Source organism: Schistocerca gregaria, chromosome 1 (assembly GCF_023897955.1).
Source record: "Schistocerca gregaria isolate iqSchGreg1 chromosome 1, iqSchGreg1.2, whole genome shotgun sequence".
Taxonomy (NCBI): Eukaryota; Metazoa; Arthropoda; class Insecta; order Orthoptera; family Acrididae; genus Schistocerca; species Schistocerca gregaria.
The window spans coordinates 507,843,158-507,860,608 of record NC_064920.1 but is presented as its reverse complement, the minus strand read 5'-3'; the positions used below and the strand labels follow the sequence as shown (position 1 = coordinate 507,860,608).

Sequence of the window (17,451 nt, the reverse complement as noted above, 5' to 3'; positions counted from 1 at the left end):
CAGGTAAGTTAAGGAACTTAACTGTCTTCCAGTTTAGCGAAAATTAAGGGTTCAGTTGTTCCCAAAAGATTTATACAGATCGTAAGTAGACGCCATGGCAAAGTTATCTTTCATTGCACACATAGGTGCAAGCGTTGCCTTACTTTTCCTTACAGTCCACACAGTTTGCGCTTCAGTGTCCCTGGTGTACCGATTTTGACCTTCCCCCTTAGTTAAATAATCGTATAACTCATTGTCCTCTGCAATACGCTGTCCTTCCTCGAAATCTCTTTCTGCTACTGTGCTAGGTACATCCAAAAGAAAAAACGTCAGAGTTTCGCGCATACGAATTACTATTTTGTCTGGCAACGCAAGTTCGGCCACTCGTTTATCTTCTGCATCTATCTTCTTTCCGTACAACATATCCACGGAATTAGCCTTTTGTTCACAAGTCTGAAAATCTAATCTCCCATTCTCTGGCTGTTTCTGGGGCAATGCATACTCCGCTGAATACGAACCGGTAGTTTCTTTCAGAGAAGGAGCTCTAGATACTGCTAGAGTTCCAGCTTTTCGTCGCGAAATCACGTCATGAGATACGTCTGGTTGTATGTATTCACTGCCAAATACGTCTTCAATATCAACAAATAATGGTTCAGGGGTAACATCTATACCGTCAATCAATATTCTAGGTCTGGATTTTGGAACTGAAATCACCGAACATTCACTACCGCTACCGGAGGAGGCTGTTAACGTACTTGAATAACGACGCCCTTTAGTTCTGGGCGAAAACATTTCAATCAATACTACAATTCTAACAAAAGGATACTACAGCGGAACATCTTCAAAGATGAACTTTTTGACATCTGGTAGTCTGTTCAGACGACATCCTTTACAGCTCTACAAAGAAGAACATTAAACTATAGTTACCGCTGAAAGTCATAAAATTTAGTTGAATTACCATTAAGTACCACATGTTCGGCTAGTTACACATAATATCTCGTACTTCTATTCTTGCTTTGGCTACTTGCTGTTTTGCAGTATCTGCGTAAGACACACAGACGACAGACGCTAACAAACACACAACAATTTGACATTTCATTGTAGGCGCACCTACTACCTACAGTACTACTTTCTTCGCAGACTTTAGCTTTGAGTGTACGTAGACAATGTTCAGGCCTTGTGCGGTCTAGCTTGTGCCCTTTCTTTTACGAAAGGTGTTTGCAACAGCTCGCACTGGCCCATTGGGCTGTGTGTTCTTTGTTATTTAAAGGAAGGTCTTTGGGAAGTACTCGTGTTTATGTTTATTTTGTAACGTGTGCGATGTTGTGGTTTTCTAGTGGAGAGTAATGGAAGCCGGTGGTTTTAGAGTCAGGCTCGATTTGTCTCAGTTCTTTAGTGACATCAAGAAGTTCTCCTGTGTTTATGTCGATCTCTCTCGTGACCGGCAAATAGCAGATGTGGTTGACAGAATTTCGGAAGTGTTCGGGATTGAGCGACCATTGTTTTTGTTGGACGAAAGATTTTATTTGCCAGAGTCTGAGAATGTTAATGTCCTGCGGAACAGTAACGTTGTGAAGTAAGCATTTATGAGCAACAAACCTGTCTAAAATTTAAGTGAAACGGATATTAAACAAGTGTCACCCTGGACACCAAATTGTACGGCAGAACTGTTTGCGTGCTCTCGGAATGCGTATATCTCCTGTAACAACTAGTATAATATGTAGACTATTTCATAAACGTGTTGGAAGAGGTGCAGTAATGCAGCACATAGGTTTCAAATGTCTTTAACGCGTTCGTCGTGTTATATTTAAGCACGTGCTCACATGCACCATTGAATTAGTCCTGAAATCCTTCCAGAATTTAACGGAGATGTTTTTAAAATGGCTTATTCCACACCGAGTGTCCTAGGGGTCGCCACTCGACCATTTCAGATTCGGTTCAAAACTTTTTTTTACACCTGTATGTGTTCGGTCACTGTGCAAAATTTTGGCTCAGTTCTTTCAGTGGTTCGAGAGCTAGGGCCACTTCAGTGGACCCATACCAAATCATAAAGTGCACGGGGTGAATAATTTGGCCAACTTTGGTATAGCTTTGTGCATCTCTTGTGACATCTATCACCTTGAATTTTTGTACACTAGCACAACTTTTAGTGCTGAATGGAGCTATAGCACTCAAATTCTTCAAAAATTACTATACCATATGTTACTTGGTCTGAAAGTGTTTTGTAAAATTTATCGTGAAGTATATAAGTCATACTTTAAACAACTTTTACTATAAGGGAAAAGCAGCCGTGACTGTGATTTTTGAGCTGCTAACCAACAACCAGCTGCTCACCATACTACACAAGTATTCACATTTATGAGTATATAGTTCTGATTTTATTGACCCTTGTCTCAATTGTCAGACAGAAAATTTACAGAATTTTTCAGGCAGCTTTTTATATGGCTACCATTTTTGATCTTCTTTTCACTGACACCAGGAACATTAAAAAACGAATGGTAATTTTACATATAAGGTTTCTAAAGTAGCTTCAAAGATACCTTTGCTTTTGCGCATACCGCATGCTTGACAGAATAGCTTTAATGAATGACATAGAAAAATGAGCAAATAAACAACGTTGTTGTGAACATAACAAAGCAATGAGTTCACAAAATGAACCAAGTATAATAAATTTGTTGCCGGAGTTCATGAAACCATTATCATGACTCTAAAATTCTCTGCAATGCTCTTCAGCACATCTGATTGCGTATTTCCTACCCATGGAATTGGCACTTGGAGCTGACAAAATGCTGATTATCTGCTACTCTGGGATCCAGCAGGTGTCCTTCCTTAGGGGCAATGAAACAAATTAGTTGGACCATGTGGATGCATGAAACTGACTAAAACATCTCGTTCTTCCAATGATGTGTCACGGATGTTTCCAATCTACCATTTGCTGTCATAAATGCAGGCTGTGTATTGCCCAGATTGGATGCTGTCAATTGGAACACTCAAGAAGTATACTGATTCATCAACACTTGCAATAAATGACACTGTGTCACTGGAAATTCTGCTGATTTGTAACAGTTTTTCATAGATTGGTCTGAAGCAGTGGTTTTCTCTGGTCCCTGCAATTATGTAACCTTTTTCAAATCTCCTTTCTTGAAAAGGTCTTGCAGCATCAATTTGATCCTTTGTGATGAAAAGAAATTTGATTCTGTTAACTTGTTCATCACAAAATCTGAGTAGATCACTTGGTGTTAGAATTTGATCTGAAGTTGGCCGTTCGAGAGTTGCTCTTGCTGCTAATCACTTTGTTGTCCCCCCAATACCATCACATGGAGACTTTCCATGGTTTGTGGTGAAGAAATTCCATTCTGCACTGATGCAGAACCTAAGAGACTCGATCTTTCCAGTCAAGGCCTTGTAATAAATAACAAAGGGATGTAATGTGGCCTGACTATTTTCCCAAAGGAAGCCTTATACAGTATCCTGCGCAATAAATGAATAATTTTCTCCAATATCCATCAGAACAACCAACTTTCCACATTCTAGATTTTCTTTGTTTTCTTGTAGGTTGTTGCTTTGACTCTTTGGTATGTAATGATGGGGTGAGAGACACAATTTTGGTCACAATGTTTTGAATAAATTCTTCAATCGTTGACTACTTTGTCTCCTGGGTATCTCGGTCAGCGTGTATCCATTTCTTGTATTAAATTGCTTCATCAGTGTTGTTCTCATCAAATGCAGCTTCTACAAATCTTTCCAAGACTTCTAATCCAGGGCATTGGTCACGTCGTCGGAGCATGTAATCTTTTGAATCCATATTGCAAACCGTTTTGGCTAACAAACTCTTGTAGTCATCCTTAATTGGAGTTGCTGCTAGCATCAGCTTGACATTTTGATGAGCTGTACAAACACAAACTGAGTGTGTTCCTGCTGAACCAACTATGATGCACCACTTTGGCCGGAGCTCACAAAATTTGGAAAAGCCAACTTTTGGTAAATTTTGTCTGCAGTATTCTTGATAGGCTTCTTTCAAGCTACAAAGCAGCAGACATTTATGCATATGAACTTTGGACCAGCTGGTGTCCTTATGCCAACAAAGTCCTTTATTGCAGGGCAGATTCGGCTGACTTCATCACTGTCATAGAATTTTGCTAACTTTCCTTAATATCTCTTGCAAAGCATTTTCTTGCTTTGCATCCCTTATCTTTCATTTTGCATATCCACTAGAATCCCAGTTTGAAATGCACTGGAATTTTAGTGGTGACGCACGAGTTGTTGTCAAACTAGAGTTCAAGCTGTCTGAAGCAAATGTAGGCTCTGATAATGGCAGTGGTTTGGCCTTTTTTGCATTGATATCAACAAGCATTTCAAAGCCTCTGTCCAGGCTTAACATGACTTGGTGGTTGTAAGTTGTTCCAAACAGTCTGCTGTTGCAACATCAACAGGACGCAGACCTTTGTTGAACACTATTGTTCTTTTGAAATGGACTGTAGCATGATTTCTGCAGGTATTTAAACCTATTCAACAGTTATGCTACATGATGTCTTAACATCCAACTCAACGATCAGTAAATTCCGATCCTCCTCAGAGAGGTCACTAATTGACTTCAGATTCAACCAAACTGCAATGTAAACATTCACAGGTAATAACCACAAATGATTGACAATTTGCATATAAACATGAATGCTACCCAAATCAAATTACATCTTATATAGTGTGAATGTATGAAGTGAGGATACACGAGATCATTACAGAAAATTCCGGAAGTTTCTAGTGCCTTTTTATGAAACTGTTGTAGGCTACCGGCATATAAGTTTCTTGAATCCATGCAAATTATTTCGGTTTCTTTGTTAGATGTTCAGTAGCCATTTGCTCCATTTGTGTGTTTCTAAAGAATATTTTTATAAAACAGTCATACCTGCATATCAAATATCCAGAAATTTCTTGAACCCATGCCCTGTTATAAAATAGTCATACCAGCAAATAAAATTTCCAGAAGTTTTCAGAATCCATGCCCTGTGTTATAAAACAGCATCTTAATTTACAGAAGTTTCTGCAACCCATGCCCTGCGTTATAAAAGTCATACCTGCATATTTAATTCCCAGAAATTTCTGGACCGATATATGAAACAGTTGTTCCTGCACATCAGAGGAACAGAAGTATCATGCTGCAAATAATTTGTACCAGCAAATCACATCACAAGTGCCTTGACATTCTCCAGCACAACAGCTGCCAACACAGTAATACATGTGGTGACCATAACAGCTTAGGTTTCTTTTAATCTATTTTAAATGCCTTAATGGAAAATTACCATTCTACTTTTTCAAGTCCCTTGCAGCAACAATGTGTTCTTTTCAGTGGTGTCAATAGAAAGCTGATCAGAGTTGATAACAATATAGAAAACTGATCCTAAAATTGCTAGAAGTTTGCAATTTTCAATTTGACTCTTGAGACAAGGCTCAATAAAATCAGAACTATTTACTAATAAATGTTAATACTGGTGTAGTATAGTGAGCAGTCCAAAAATCCAGGTTCGAGCTGACTTTCCCTTATAATAAAGGATGATTAAAGTAGGGCTTGAATCTTTCATGATAAATTGTACAAGGCACTTTCAGAGCAAGTAGCATAATGGGTAGTCATTTCTAAGGAATCTGAATGTTTTAGCTGCATTCAGCAACAAAAGTTGTACTAGAATACAAAAATTCAGATTGATATATATCACAGAAGATGCACAAAGTTAACTGATTCTTCACGCCGTGAGCTTTGTGAACCATTATAACAATTGAGCCAAAATTTTGCACATTGACCTAACACATACATACGTATACAAAAACAAGTTTTGAACCAAATCTGAGATGGTCGAGTGGGGACTATTTTTTATTCTAGGACACTTAACATGGAATGTCCCAAATGGGAGAACAGTAGTCACATCATGAAATGCCAGCTCTTGACATTTAATTTACTGCTTAATATTTTAAAATAGAAAAATATCACATTGTAGTTTGTGGCTATTAGCTTTTTATGTCATGACTGAAATGGAAGAGAAAAGAAAACAGACAGACATCGTGCTGTGAAAGAAGTATTTGCTGTCCAGCCCACAGTAATTCCTTATGCCAAAAAATCGACTGAACTACTGTATATTTTTCATACTGTCTTCGCCCTCCCCCACTTCCACCCCCTCCATTATCTTGGTTTCTTTGTTAGATGTTAAGTATTCATTTGCTTCATATGTGCATTTCCAAAGAACATTCTGCCTTAAATTTAATTGTAATGAACATATCATTGTTCTTAGTACTACTTATGTAGCTATTGATAAAATTCATCTACAGAATAGAATGTGTGTTGTTGTGCAGAAGAAATAATTTCAATGCAATATAAAATTTACTTTGCTACCTATTTGACATTTTATGTTGTAGGGCACACGAACAAAGAATTTTGTGACAGCATCCTGAACTCCTTTCTGAACTACTGACAACTTTGGTTGGTGAATAATAAAGATAATTTTCTCTTCTAATGTTGTAGTTCTGGACATCAATTTTCTCTTAAAAGTGCAATGAATTCCATTTGCAGTTTTCCTTATTGTGAAGAACAATTTAAAATGTGTAGCTTTATCTAAGAGGCATCTGCAAGATCACTATGCTTGCACACACATTAGGCATATTCTTACCGCCTCCATTTGGCCAATGAATAATTTCTTCCTAAACAGTGTGTTAACACAGAAATTTATGCCATAAGACTTTAAAAAGTGGAAATACGAAAAAAAAAAAAAAAAAAAAAAAAAATGATAAGGGACTAGCAATATTATGAGAAGGATAGGTCGCTACTTAACCATGTAGAAGAAATGTTGAGTCTCAAACAGACACAAGGAAAAGACTGATTTTTCTGCAACAGAGAGTACACACACACAGAGATATATATATTAAAAACAAAGATTCCAAGACTTACCAAGCGGGAAAGCGCCGGTAGACAGGCACAATAAAATAACACACACACACAAAATTTGCAACCGGCGGCTGCTTCGTCGGGAAAGAGGAAAGGAAAAGGAAAGATGAAAGGATGTGGGTTTTAAGGGAGAGGGTAAGGAGTCATTCCAATCCTGGGAGCGGAAAGACTTACCTTAGGGGGAAAAAAGGATAGGTATATACCCGCGCGCGCCCACACAAACACACACACAAACACACACACAAACACACACACACACACACACACACACATCCATACATACACAGACAAAAGCAGACATGTCTTTATATATATATATATATATTAAAAACAAAGATTCCAAGACTTACCAAGCGGGAAAGCGCCGGCAGACAGGCACATGAACAAAACACACAAACACACACACAGAATTACGAGCTTTCGCAACTGGCAGTTGCTTCGTCAGGAAAGAGGGAAGGAGAGGGAAAAATGAAAGGATGTGGGTTTTAAGGGAGAGGGTAAGGAGTCATTCCAATCCGCCGTCCACCTAACCTTCGTAACCTCTTAGTTCATCCCTATGAAATCCCCAAACCACCTCCCCTACCCTCTGGCTCCTACCCTTGCAACCGCCCCCGGTGTAAAACCTGTCCTATGCACCCTCCCACCACCACCTACTCCAGTCCTGTAACCCGGAAGGTGTACACGATCAAAGGGAGAGCCACATGTGAAAACACCCACGTGATTTACCAACTGACCTGCCTGCACTGTGATGCTTTCTATGTGGGAATGACCAGCAACAAACTGTCCATTCGCATGAATGGACACAGGCAGACAGTGTTTGTTGGTAATGAGGATCACCCTGTGGCTAAACATGCCTTGATGCACGGCCAGCACATCTTGGCACAGTGTTACACCGTCCGAGTTATCTGGATACTTCCCACCAACACCAACCTATCCGAACTCCGGAGATGGGAACTCGCCCTTCAGTATATCCTCTCTTCTCGATATCCGCCAGGCCTCAACCTCCGCTAATTTCAAGTTGCCGCCGCTCATACCTCACCTGTCTTTCAACAACTTCTTTGCCTCTGTACTTCCGCCTCGACTGACATCTCTGCCCTTAACTCTTTGCCTTTAAATATGTCTGCTTGTGTCTGTGTATGTGCGGATGGATATGTGTGTGTGTGTGTGTGCGAGTGTAAGGAGCCAAGGAGTCATTCCAATCCTGGGAGCGGAAAGACTTCCCTTGGGGGGAAAAAAGGACAGGTATCCCAATATGTGTATGTGTGTGTACGAGTGTACACCTGTCCTTTTTTTCCCCCCAAGGGAAGTCTTTCCGCTCCCGGAATTGGAATGACTCCTTGACTCCTTACCCTCTCCCTTAAAACCCACTTCCTTTTGTCCCTCCCTCTCCTTCCTGAAGAAGCAACCATCGGTTGCGAAAGCTAGTAATTCTGTGTGTGTGTGTGTGTGTGTGTGTGTGTTTTTTGTTCATTGTGCCTGTCTGCCGGCGCTTTCCCGCTTGGTAAGTCTTGGAATCTTTGTTTTTAATATATATATATAAACTTCCACATGGGAAAAATATACTAAAAACAAAGATTCCAAGACTTACCAAGAGGGAAAGTGCCGGTAGACAGGCACATTTCATGAAATGAATGTCTGTGTATGTGCAGATGGATTTGTGTGTGTGTGCGAGCGTACACCTGTCCTTTTTTCCCCCTAAGGTAAGTCTTTCCGCTCCCGGGATTGGAATGACTCCTTACCCTCTCCCTTAAAACCCACATCCTTTCGTCTTTCCCTCTCCTTTCCTCTTTCCTGAAGAAGCAGCCGTCGGTTGCGAAAGCTAGAAATTCTGTTTGTGTGTTTTATTTATTGTGCCTGTCTACCGGCGCTTTCCCGCTTGGTAAGTCTTGGAATCTTTGTTATGTATGGCCAAACATTCCTTACACACAAAGAAAGAAAATATGTTATGTATACATGTGTCCGGAAACGCTTACTTTCCATGTTAGACCTCATTTTATTACTTCTCTTCAAATCACATTAATCATGGAATGGAAACACACACAGCAACAGAACGTACCAGTGTGACTTCAAACACTTTGTTACAGGACATGTTCAACATGTCTTCCGTTAGCAAGGATACATGCATCCACCCTCCGTCGCATGGAATCCCTGATGCGCTGATGCAGCCCTGTAGAATGGCGTTTTGTATCACAGCCGTCCATAATACGAGCACGAAGAGTCTCTACATTTGGTTCTGGGGTTGCGTAGACAAGAGCTTTCAAATGCCCCCATAAATGAAAGTCAAGAGGGTTGAGGTCAGGAGAGTGTAGAGGCCATGGAATTGTTCCGCCTCTACCAATCCATCGGTCACCGAATCTGTTGTTGAGAAGCATACGAACACTTCGACTGAAATGTGCAGGAGCTCCACCGGGCATGAACCACATGTTGTGTCATACTTGTAAAGGCACATGTTCTAGCAGCACGGGTAGAGTATCCCGTATGAAATCATTCTGGAAACATCCCCTAGGCTGTGGCTATGGCATGTCTCCGCAATATCCTTTCTTTCAGGAGTGCTAGTTCTGCAAGGTTCGCAGGAGAGCTTCTGTAAAGTTTGGAAGGTAGGAGGCGAGATACTGGCAGAAGTAAAGCTGTGAGGATGGGGCGTGAGTCGTGCTTGGGTAGCTCACTTGGTAGAGCACTTGCCCGCGAAAGGCAAAGGTCCCGAGTTCGAGTCTCAGTCCGGCACACAGTTTTAATCTGCCAGGAAGTTTCAGTCATCCAGAATGTTCCCCTGCATCTACTGAAAAGGCTGCTGCCCCTCTTCAGGAACCACACGTTTGTCTGGCCTCTCAACAGATACCTCTCTGTTGTGGTTGCACATATGTATGGCTATCTGTATCGCTGAGCCGCGCAAGCGTCCCCACCAATGGCAAGGTCCATGGCTCATACTTTTGTGAAAAAACTTATGTTATTGCTCATAGTTTCCTTATTGCAGATATGAAATATCTTAGTAATTTGAAAACTGACACCTAATAACAAGCTCACAGAAGCTGTCCAACTCATTATCAGCAGTGGTGTGCTGTCTACAGAGGAGGAGATCCTGAAATGTCTGAAGAGGGAAGCAAGTTCTACTTTAGATGATGTCTGGAGGGCATAATGCTGGAGGATGGATGGCAGACTAACAAAAGAAATTCGTTGTTAAAGTCTAAGAGATAAGAAGAGACCGAGATAATGATCTAATGGAAGGTGAGTGGATAACATTGAAAAGTGTGCAGGGACGGCACTGAAATGTACCATTGAAGACCAAACTGCATGGAAAAGTCTAGAATCAGCTTATGTCCAGTATTGGATGCCAAATTGCTGCCAAAGATTGTGGTGATGATAACATGGGGGGAACAAACCAGAACGGAAATGCATGAAGTGCCAGACAGTGGTAGTCACTAAAATTGTGGCCGTTTAACCCAGCTGTTGAGAGCTGTCTACTCCCAGTTGTTAAGATCTCTTGAGGCTTAACAGTATAAGTGACAGCTTTTGAAGTGGAATGCAGGTGGTAAACTGTTATGCATTATAGTATTATTTCCTGGAAAAGTGATGTAACTACTAGTTAAGCAGACGAAGATAAACATTCAATCAATAAACAAGTCTCAAAATATGTGTTATGAGGACTAGACTTCTTATTGAGGAAAGATGGGCTCTAACATCACTATACTGTAGTTAATTTGGCTGTATCTAACTTTCACAACCAACTTCTGGCAAATGTTGGAGTAACCAGTCAGTATTGTCATTATCAGTTGAGTCCAATGTTGTGATTCAACTTCATTGATATTGTATACCAAATGAGCTATTGGGAATAACTTGAGGAAAGAACTACAGGTCCACAAACACATTACATGCACATTCTGTGCATGGTATGCTGAACAGATATCTTATTGAAAGGACACAGAGCTCTTAAGGGCTGGGCATTGAGTGGTACAGACTGCAGGAAATGGAAAGGCAGGGAGCAAGTGGTTCAGCAGTAGCTTAAATGAAAAATATTAAGTTTCATCAATTGGGGTGCTATGGTCTCAATAATAAATGTATTACATTTACCTGGTGCAAAAAGCTGTTGTGTGTGTTCTTATCATAATCCTAGACAGTGCTTGGGCTTCAGTTTCTTTGCATAACATTAATAAATGAAGGGAAAAAAAGAGTTCATAAACAATTCAAGTGTGTGTCTACTGGAGTTTAAGATTTCAGCTCAGTTGCAAGAAGAAATATCCACATATCCACCTGGATGTGTACTACTCCTTTCTATGTCTGGAATCTGGTAGAACACATCAAGATTAGACTAAAATTATTTCTAGTTTCTGTTTTTTAAAGCATTAAATGAATACTGTTTATGTCATTTCCTTGATTCCCAACTTATCTTGCTCTGAATCAGTGGAAGTCGGAAGACTTGGGATTGCCAGTGTTTTGTGTCCAGCAACTGCCAGCTATACGGATCAGATAGTGAACATATTGGATATGCGTTGTACCAGCTACTTCATTTGAATGTTGATGTCATTCTGTGCTGAAGCTTTGTATATTTCAAAATTAGTGATGAAGCAGCTCTGGACCTATTGCAGGCACTACCTGTAATTCCCCACCAGACTGGAGGGAGGGGTAGGGAGGTGGTTGTAATCCATTCCTAACACCCTCTTCTGTTGGAAAACAAAATGGTTTTACGAATAGTAGATGGGAGCCCGTAAAGTATACGACAAAGTAGATCATTTCAGTTCAACTCGACTCAATTCAATTTATTGTTACAAGTTTTATCTGGACACAGTAAATTAGTGATGAATAATTATGTTTTAAGTTATGTACATAGCAGTAAATTGTGTCAACAGCAGCTATTGGTAATTAATATTAATGTAGAAATAAAAAACAGAGCATTTGAAAAATAAGAATCAACCTGCAGGAGTTACTAGTCGCCTAGCGGGTGCCTCCCCAGGTGTGTGAATAATTACAGAGGAATTTCTGTACTCACTGTCACATATAAGATGTTATCAGCTTTTATTCTTGAAAGAGCACAACAAGTGCTAGAACCCAAAATCTCAGATTTCCTGGCTCGTTTCAGGCCAAACAGATTGTGCCCAGAGCAAATTTTAAACCTAAAATTAATCACAAGAATAAGGAAGATGCGAGGCAAGCCTACAGTATATGTCTTTGTCGACTTGAAAAAGGCCTATGACTCAATCCACAGACCCACACTATTTAGGATTCTTGAAGAAAAAGGATTGCATTGGAAAATACAGAAAATCATTCAGTAGACATTAACAGATACAACATCCAAAGTGAAATGTTTGGGAAAACTTTCAAAACCATTAGAGATAAATACTGGGGTTAGACAAGGTGACAGATTATTGCCTTTCTTGTTCAATGCAGTTCTAGATAGAGTCATGGAAGAATGGGAAAAGACATTTGAAGAAGAAAATTGCTGGAAACCAATTTCATAAAATAAACAAATCTTGTGAGATGGCTATAAAACAGATAGAAACTCTAAAAGAATGCACAGAGAAAGTCGGCCTGCAGATATCATTTGAAAAGACAGTGTTTACAACAACAAATTTAGAAATTTTCAAACATGGAGAAATTAATGGAGTATCACACTTTAAATATGTAGAAGAAATTATCTATGAAAAATATGCACAACACGAAAGAGCACAAAAAGGTCATAAAGGTTTAGGATTAGTGCAAAACTTATGTAATAAAAAATGTTAATTGTTAAATGCCAAAATTAGACACTACGAAACAGTAATTAAACATTCGATGTTATATGCCAGTGAAACCTTGGCACTAAACAGGAAAACTGATATAGAAAATGTAAAGAAAGAAGAAAGAAAAATAATTAGGAAAATTTTGGGACCAAGATGGACCGAAAATGGATATAGACTACAGAAAACGTCCTGAACTGAAGAATATTCTAACATAGAGACAGGCATGAGGAAAAGACGCTTCAAATTCTATGGCCACATAATGAGGCTTCCCAAACACAGACTAACAAAAAGAATAGGAAAATATGTAGATACCCTCATCAATGGAGGAGAATACATCCAAAATGTTAAAAAAGACTTGGAATTAGCCAAAATCACCAAAGAAGAAATAGACGTAACAAACCATTTTAGAATAAAAGTAGAAAAATGGGAGGTTAAACCAGAGGCAAAAGCCCGAAGAACTGGAACAAAATGGAGTGAAGAAAAAAGAACTAAATTCTCGCAAACAGTTAAAAACTGATGGTGGGCAAATAAAAGGAACAAGGAGAACGGAAAATGAAACATCTTTACTTAGCATCTTCCACTCTGGGAGCTTTGCGACTACTACTACTACTACTACTAATAATAATAATAATAATAATTATTATCAATTTTTAAAAAACCATCACATAAATCAAAGTAACCCAGGTTCCAAGTGAATAACTTCAATCTTACATTAACAACAAGAACAGCAGCAGCAGTAGCAATGTTACTATAGATATTACAGGTAACATAAAATAAAAGAAATCAACTCAGGTTCCAAGTGAATAACTTCCATCTTGTTGTTGTTGTTGTTGTTGTTGTTGTGGTCTTCAGTCCTGAGACTGGTTTGATGCAGCTCTTCATGCTAATCAATCCTGTGCAAGCTTCTTCATCTCCCAGTACCTACTGCAACCTACATCCTTTTGAATCTGCATAGTATATTCATCTCTTGGTCTCCCTCTACGATTTTTACCCTCCACACTGCCCTCCAATGCTAAATTTGTGATCCCTTGGTGCCTCAGAAAATGCCCTACCAGCCAATCCCTTCTTCTAGTCATGTTGTGCCACAAACTTCTCTTCTCCCCAATCCTATTCAATACCTCCTCATAGTTACGTGATCTACCCACCTAATCTTCAACATTCTTCTGTAGCACCACATTTCGAAAGCTTCTATTCTCTTCTTGTCTAAACTATTTATTGTCCATGTTTCACTTCCATACATGGCTACACTCCATACAAATACTTTCAGAAACGACTTTCTGACACTTAAATCTATACTCGATGTTAACAAATTTCTCTTCTTCAGAAATGCTTTCCTTGCCATTGCCAGTCTATATTTTATATCCTCTCTACTTCGACCATCATCAGTTATTTTGCTCCCCAAATAGCAAAACTCCTTTACTACTTTAAGTGTCTCATTTCCTGGTCTAATACCCTCAGCATCACCTGACTTAATTCGACTACGTTCCATTATCCTTGTTTTGCTTTTGTTGATATCCTCCTTTCAAGACACTGTCCATTCCATTCAACTGCTCTTCCTAGTCCTTTGCTGTCTCTGACAGAATTACAATGTCATCAGTGAACCTCAATGTTTTTATTTCTTCTCCATGGATTTTAATACCTACTCCGAATTTTTCTTTTGTTTCCTTTACTGCTTGCTCAATATACAGATTGAATAACATTGGGGAGAGGCTACAACCCTGTCTCACTCCCTTCCCAACCACTGCTTCCCTTACGTGCCCCTCAACTCTCATAACTGCCATCTGCTTTCTGTACAAATTGTAAATAGCCTTTCACTCCCGGTATTTTACACCTGCCTCCTTTATAATTTGAAAGAGAGTACTCCAGTCAACATTGTCAAAAGCTTTCTCTAAGTCTACAAATGCTAGAAACGTAGGTTTGCCTTTCCTTAATCTTTCTTCTAGGATAAGTCGCAAGGTCAGTATTGCCTCACGTGTTCCAACATTTCTACACAATCCAAACTGATCGTCTCCGAGGTCGGCTTCTATCAGTTTTTCCATTCGTCTGTAAATAATTTGTGTTAGTATTTTGCAGCTGTGACTTATTAAACTGATAGTTCGGTAAAATATATTAAAAACAAAGATTCCAAGACTTACCAAGCGGGAAAGCGCCGGCAGACAGGCACATGAACAAAACACACACACAGAATTACGAGCTTTCGCAACTGGCAGTTGCTTCGTCAGGAAAGAGGGAAGGAGAGGGAAAAATGAAAGGATGGATAGATAGTTCGGTAATTTTCACATCTGTCAACACCTGCTTTCTTTGGGATTGGAATTATTATATTCTTCTTGAAGTCTGAGGGTATTTCGCCTGTCTCGTACATCTTGCTCACCAGATGGAAGAGTTTTGTCAGGACTGGCTCTCCCAAGGCCATCAATAGTTCTAATGGAATGTTGTCTACTCCCGGGGCCTTGTTTCGACTCAGGTCTTTCAGTGCTCTGTGAAACTCTTCACGCAGTATCGTATCTCCCATTTCATCTTCATCTACATCCTCTTCCATTTCTATAATATTGGCATCAAGTACATCGTCCTTGTATAGACCCTCTATATACTCCTTCCACCTTTCTGCTTTTCCCTCTTTGCTTAGAACCGGGTTTCCATCTGAGCTCTTCATATTTATACAAGTGGCTCTCTTTTCTCCAAAGGTCTCTTTAATTTTCCTGTAGGCAGTATCTATCTTACCCCTAGTGAGATAAGCCTCTACATCCTTAGATTTGTCCTCTAGCCATCCCTGCTTAGCCATTTTGCACTTCCTGTCAATCTCATTTTTGAGACATTTGTATTCATATTTGCCTGCTTCATTTACTGTGTTTTTATATTTTCTCCTTTCATCAATTAAATTCAATATTTCTTCTGTTATCCAAGGATTTCTACTAGCCCTCGTCTTTTTACCTACTTGCTCCTCTGCTGCCTTCACTACTTCATCCCTCAGAACTATCCATTCGTCTTCTACTTTATTTCTTTCCCCCATTCCTGTCAATTGTTCCCTTATGCTCTCTCTGAAACTCCGTACAACCTCTGGTTCTTTCAGTTTATCCAGGTCCCATCTCCTTAATTTCCCACATTTTTGCAGTTTCTTCAGTTTTAATCTACAGGTCATAACCAATAGATTGTGGTCAGAGTCCACATCTGCCCCTGGAAATGTCTTACAACTTAAAACCTGGTTCCTAAATCTCTGTCTTACCATTATATAATCTATCTGATACCTTTTAGTATCTCCGGGATTCTTCCATGCATACAGCCTTCTTTTATGATTCTTGAACCAAGTGTTAGCTATGATTAAGTTATGCTCTGTGCAAAATTCTAACAGACGGCTTCCTCTTTCATTTCTTAGCCCCAATCCATATTCACCTACTATGTTTCCTTCTCTCCCTTTTCCTACTGTCGAATTCCAGTCACCCATGACTATTAAATTTTCGTCTCCCTTCACTACCTGAATAATTTCTTTTATCTCATCATACATTTCTTCAATTTCTTCGTCATCTGCAGAACTAGTTGGCATATAAACTTGTTCTACTGTAGTAGGCGTGGGCTTCGTATCTATCTTGGCCACAATAATGCGTTCACTATGCTGTTTGTAGTAGCTTACCCGCATTTCTATTTTCCTATTCATTATTAAACCTACTCCTACTCAAGAGGACGTCGTTAGCAGGAGAAAGAAAACTGGCATTCTACGGATCAGAGCGTGGAATGTCAGCTCCCTTAATCGGGCAGGTAGGTTAGAAAATTTAAAAAGGGAAATGGATAGGTTAAAGTTAGATATAGTGGGAATTAGTGAAGTTCGGTGGCAGGAGGAACAAGAATAACACAAACTTCCATCTTGTATTACTAAATATGTTATTGGTAGCCTCAAAAGAACTTTAGGATTGCTGGCTCACTACAACTGTACCTAATACTCAACCTATTGTTGCTGCACTATTCTATATCACCAACACTGTGTATGCCTCAGCAATCCTCAAGTCTGCGCATACCTGTGTGGGTAACCATAGCATTGTTTCTTTTTTTTTTTTTCCTTGTTTTTTTTTTCTTATATGTATTTGAAGGTCATCTTAATTACATTTACATGTGCCTACCATTACCTATAACTGAAGAAACGCTTCTTCTGACCTGTTGACATTATTTTGATATTCAAAGCATCCACTTGATCTGATAGACTGGAAATGAAGTGGTTGCCTTTTAGATATCTGATTACCTGAACATGGGGTGCTTAAGAACAACATGATCAGCAGAACCTGCCTCTGCAGATTCACGGATTGATATTTAACTACATCCCACTTGATGAAAATGTTTGAGATGTGGACCGTGACCTGTTAACAGGTGCACCATACTTCGAATAGGGCAATATAGTGCAGTTTGAGTCTATTCCTGATGCTTGGGAGTATGCTGTAAAAATGCCTTAGAGTGCTCCTAGTGCCCCAGTCAGACTGCTATCCATCTAGGTTTCAGGTTCGTAAAGGTCTTTTATCAGTAACATGCTTTCCTGTGATCTCGTACACAAAATCATATTCCTCATGTACTGTAACGTACAACTATATGCACCTGACATATCCCGAGGATCCCCAATAAACCCTCCAAAGGTGTAATGTGAAAGGCACTGGTGAGCCTCAGCCACTGAATTCATAGCAGTATTGTTTTGTAGCTTCTTAGTCTAAGGCAATGCACCCAGTCACTGACAATGAAGCCCACAATGGCATTGAAGACAGCTTCTTGGTATGACCACAACACATGCAGTGGTAATTTATAGTCAGCCAGTGCCGGTATGGGCAATCTTATGCCTAATTTTGGCCG

General features: G+C 39.6%; 3 protein-coding genes across 3 annotated transcripts in view; 1 reads left to right on the top strand and 2 right to left on the bottom strand.

Moving 5' to 3' along the window:
- LOC126354458 (selenoprotein M-like) overlaps positions 1-1,115 on the bottom strand; it is a 43,512-nt gene extending 42,397 nt beyond the window's left edge. Inside the window, exons 1-2 of the mRNA XM_050004157.1 lie at positions 983-1,115; positions 806-876 (exon numbers count right to left, since the gene is read on the bottom strand). Coding sequence (XP_049860114.1) covers positions 806-876; positions 983-1,078 — 167 coding nt within the window. The 5' untranslated portion in view covers positions 1,079-1,115. The remainder of the gene's footprint in view (positions 1-805; positions 877-982) is intronic.
- On the bottom strand, positions 4-799 carry LOC126354450 (uncharacterized). The gene has a single exon (XM_050004145.1). The coding sequence runs from the start codon at positions 769-771 to the stop codon at positions 52-54; it is 720 nt and encodes a 239-aa protein (XP_049860102.1). The 5' UTR covers positions 772-799; the 3' UTR covers positions 4-51.
- Positions 1,116-1,314: 199 nt separating the features above from the next.
- Positions 1,315-17,451, top strand: part of LOC126354442 (uncharacterized) — a 60,490-nt gene continuing 44,353 nt past the window's right edge. The window contains exon 1 of the mRNA XM_050004132.1: positions 1,315-1,555. Coding sequence (XP_049860089.1) covers positions 1,326-1,555 — 230 coding nt within the window. The 5' untranslated portion in view covers positions 1,315-1,325. The remainder of the gene's footprint in view (positions 1,556-17,451) is intronic.